At 44.5% G+C, this 3,763-nt stretch overlaps 1 protein-coding gene across 1 annotated transcript; it reads left to right on the forward strand.

The window, feature by feature from the left end:
* The first annotated feature begins 1,266 nt into the window (after nucleotides 1-1,266).
* On the forward strand, nucleotides 1,267-2,433 carry LOC123084433 (protein DETOXIFICATION 16-like). The gene is made up of 5 exons (XM_044506040.1): nucleotides 1,267-1,310; nucleotides 1,395-1,481; nucleotides 1,563-1,619; nucleotides 1,761-2,118; nucleotides 2,234-2,433. Exons 1-5 carry the CDS (start codon nucleotides 1,267-1,269, stop codon nucleotides 2,336-2,338), a joined length of 651 nt encoding a protein of 216 aa, XP_044361975.1. The 3' UTR covers nucleotides 2,339-2,433.
* Nucleotides 2,434-3,763: the final 1,330 nt, after the last annotated feature.

Here is a 3,763-nt window from a genome sequence, read left to right on the forward strand (position 1 = left end):
ATGCACATGCACCACTGTTGAATTCCAGTGTCTTGTGTCATCTAGAATACAAATAGGGACTTCAGTAGAGAATTATTATGTATCTCCCAACTGACAGGTTTATTTTAGAGAGAGTTTCCTGGGCACAACCAATAGTGTTGGCCTCTGCCTTTAGCATAGCAAGGTTCTATACTTTCAGTGGAGAACTATAGAAGAGCAAAGTCCATGTTTTTTATGTGCCATCTAAAAAAGTTGCATTCTCAACCACTATACATGACCTTAGAAAGCTGTACGAGTCACGTAGACTAGGACACCTATAAGCTAGCCAAACCATCTTTGGGCTTTCGGATAGAGTATGTTGACGTACGCAGATGAGGCCTGAAATTTGGAGGACCGTGGGTATCTGTCAATGTCACGATCGCATGAGGTATCTATCGATATTCGATATCATAAAATTTCGGATGGAAACATGATTTATGGAATAGGAAAATGACAAAGGGGACATATTTCTAGATATATGGATTAGCTGTCGTTCATTGTAATTTGGTCTTTGTTCTCTGCATAACGAATACACCCTAAGGGCACAGAGCATAGAAAGTCGCTGACTTGTTATTTAAGCATCTCTGATTGTCCTCACAAGGGTGGGTTATGCCATCGCTCTCCAAGAGAACTCATCCATCAGTTTGTGTCAACGACTGTCAATTAAAAAATCGGTAACGCCTGCACTAACTTACAAGAAGAACCAAGCTTGACATGAACTAGTTAAGCACAGGCCCTGACCTTGTTATTCCAATGTCGGCAACAACTGACCAGGGAAAATGACAAGCCAAAAAGATCAGAGCTTTTTCGCCAGCGCATACTGAGTGAGCAAAATGGCCACATGCAACAAGAAAACCAGAACAAAAACAAATATTTACTTCTAAATCCAGGAAAATCAGAACGGATCTCAAAGGACAAGGCCAAAACCGGCGGTCTCAGGAAGCAGACAACTTGCCAGAGCCTGCCCAACAACGGTAGTGGGTAGTCGAGCAGTTTGATGCGGCATCCACTGTACACATCCGGTCACATCTTCTCTCACAGGCTCTAATACCGCAAGTGACGGTAGCATCAGAATATATACGTTCCCAAGAGGACACAACTTCAACCAGTCGTGAAACTTGAAAGCTCCGATGGTCACGTGATCCCATTGGCCCGCCCATATCTAAGTGTCCTTGTGTCCCGCACCTTGGCTGTCTCCTCCTCCAAGTCAACCCCAGTGGGGGCAAGAGATCAGAGATTCACCCCGCAATGGACCACAAGCAAGACACCCGGATTTCATTTGCATATTACAGGTGAAAACTTTTAACAAATCTTCAAAAATAGGGCCTCTTCTTGACCACTTGATAGAAAGAAACAATGTCATTTTTTGGGTGCAGCTTGGAGTGGTGGGCATTCGAAACACTTGTGCTGCTGTCTGGTCTTCTGCCCAACCCTCAGCTGGAGACTTCAGTGCTGTCAATTTGGTATAGCCCCACATCAAGCTTCAGAAATTAAGGACACATCTTTGATCTAGCTAACATAGTGCATGTTCAATTATTCTGCAGCCTTAACACTGGGATTCTTCTCTTCATGATACCATCTGGGCTTGGTTATTCTGTGAGGTAACTTACTACTATCTTTCAGATGCAGAGGCCGGGGGCAATCCTCCTTTAAAAAAAAGACTTACTACTATCTGCTACCACTCAATACCTACAAGCATTACACTGCTGGAAATTTGATCGCCTGGTTTCCTCACCCCACAGCACGCGCGTTTCCAACGAACTTGGTTCTGGACAGCCTCAGGCAGCAAAGTTGGCAACGAGGGTAGTCGTGTACATCGCCTTGTTCTTAGGCTTCGTCCTGACCTTGGGCATGACCCTGCTACGCCACGTTTGGGGGTACATGTACAACAACGAGCAAGAGGTCGTGGCATACATTGCCAAGATGCTGCCAGTTCTTGGGATATCTTTCTTCATAGACGGCCTTCACGGATCTCTCTCGGGTGTGCTCACGGGCTGCGGCAAGCAAAAGATCGGCGCCACGGTGAACCTCGGCGCGTTCTACCTGGCAGGCATCCCTATGGCGGTGCTGCTAGCATTTGTCTTCCATCTCAATGGAATGGTAAACTCTACCAAGCTCAACACTTGTCATCTGCAAAAAAAACTTAGAATGTAGTATAGTGAAACGACATGATCATCTCTCAACTCAGAGGCTGATGATGTTCTTCTCCCAACAGGGCCTTTGGCTCGGCATCGTCTGTGGCAGCCTCATCAAAGTGCTCTTGTTTGCATCTGTCACATGGACCATAGACTGGAGCATGGAAGTAAGTAGAGAACACTGAACACAAACAAACTTCTACCAGGATGCTGCTATAGAGTCTAGCCTAGCCAGGGTGACATCTCTTTCCCTTCCTGTTTTGAATTGCAGGCTACCAAGGCAAAGGACACGGTATTCGGCTCATCTCTGCCAGTAGCATGAAATTTCAAGCATCACATGGTACAAGTTTCAACTAACTGTTGAGGATGCTCAGTGTCTTTTCATATATAAAAAAATTACCGTAGGCCCGTAGGGGACATCCTCTGCATCTGAAATTTCAAGCATCACATGGTACAAGTTTCAAACTAACTGTTAGGATGCTATGTGTCTTCTGTCCCCTGCATCTGAAATTTCAAGCATCACATGGTACAAGTTTCAACTAACTGTTAGAATGCTATGTGTCTTCAGCTGGTCTGTTCGGCAGATCTTCTGCTGATTTGTACGCCAGATTATTTGTGAGAGAAAAATGTTGTGTGCTGATTGATACAGCAAATTTGCTATGAGAGAAAAATACTGCAGAAGAAGCCAAAATAAGACAAGCCAAATGGAGTAGCCTCGTCTAGACGTCTACTGCAGACTCACTCTACCGACCAAGCTAACAGTAAGTTGTACTCCGTAGCTGTTATTGAATCTTTTTAAAAGATGTTATTGGAATATGTAAGAAACCAAAGGACGCATAGTAGAGTAGAAATTTTTGTGAGAGCACAGTCTGGTCCAGCACTTTTGGACTCTGGAAGTTATGTATTTAAAAAGGATGTTATTGAAATATGTACGAAACCAAAGATGGCTCTGATACCATGCTAGATTTGATGAGGCGTCTGACTCTCATACAAAGAGCCCGAGAGGTATTTATTGATTGTGACGAGAGGTTTAGTCTCATAGGATACATGGTGCGGTTGAGGATCTTCAACCGTGGAGGAGGATTACAAGAGAGAGAAGAAAAGATAGAAAGATCCCCCAACTACTCCCCTAATCCTATATGTGAAGCTCAAGACTACCACTCACGTTACATGATGTATTACAATATTTCCAACAATGACCATCTCGTGAAGAATTAGAAGCTTCCTTTGAGCACAAGTATAATTGCACTGAATTTCTTGGTAGCATTAAACTAATCGCTATGCAAGTCAAACGAGTAAATTTCAAAACACCACCACAATTGCGGACCCTAAATCATAAAACCACCATTATTAGTTTTTTTTTTGCAAAAACCCACCACTGTTGTGCTGACAGTTTGCAAAAAACACTGATTGGACCATTAGCGCATGTCAAGTGAAAATCTGACGAGTCGGTCCCGCTGTCAGGTAACACATGGCAGGTGGGAAACGGCGACCGTCACACACGTTCGTTTACATGTCATCTTCTACCCGACACCGCCGCCAGATGAGCTCAGCGCGCGCGCCACAGCCGTAGCCGAAGAAACAGGCCGCCGATGCTGCCACAGATGCGA

This window comes from Triticum aestivum, chromosome 4A (assembly GCF_018294505.1).
Source record: "Triticum aestivum cultivar Chinese Spring chromosome 4A, IWGSC CS RefSeq v2.1, whole genome shotgun sequence".
In the NCBI taxonomy this organism is placed as follows: Eukaryota; Viridiplantae; Streptophyta; class Magnoliopsida; order Poales; family Poaceae; genus Triticum; species Triticum aestivum.

Excerpts from the sequence above, each read along its gene's own strand:
- LOC123084433 (XM_044506040.1), top strand. The coding sequence starts at position 1,267 with ATGGACCACAAGCAAGACACCCGGATTTCATTTGCATATTACAG. Across the intron at positions 1,482-1,562 it reads ACTTCAGTGCTGTCAATTTG|CCTTAACACTGGGATTCTTC; the intron begins GTATAGCCCCAC and ends ATTATTCTGCAG. Across the intron at positions 2,119-2,233 it reads TCTTCCATCTCAATGGAATG|GGCCTTTGGCTCGGCATCGT; the intron begins GTAAACTCTACC and ends TTCTCCCAACAG.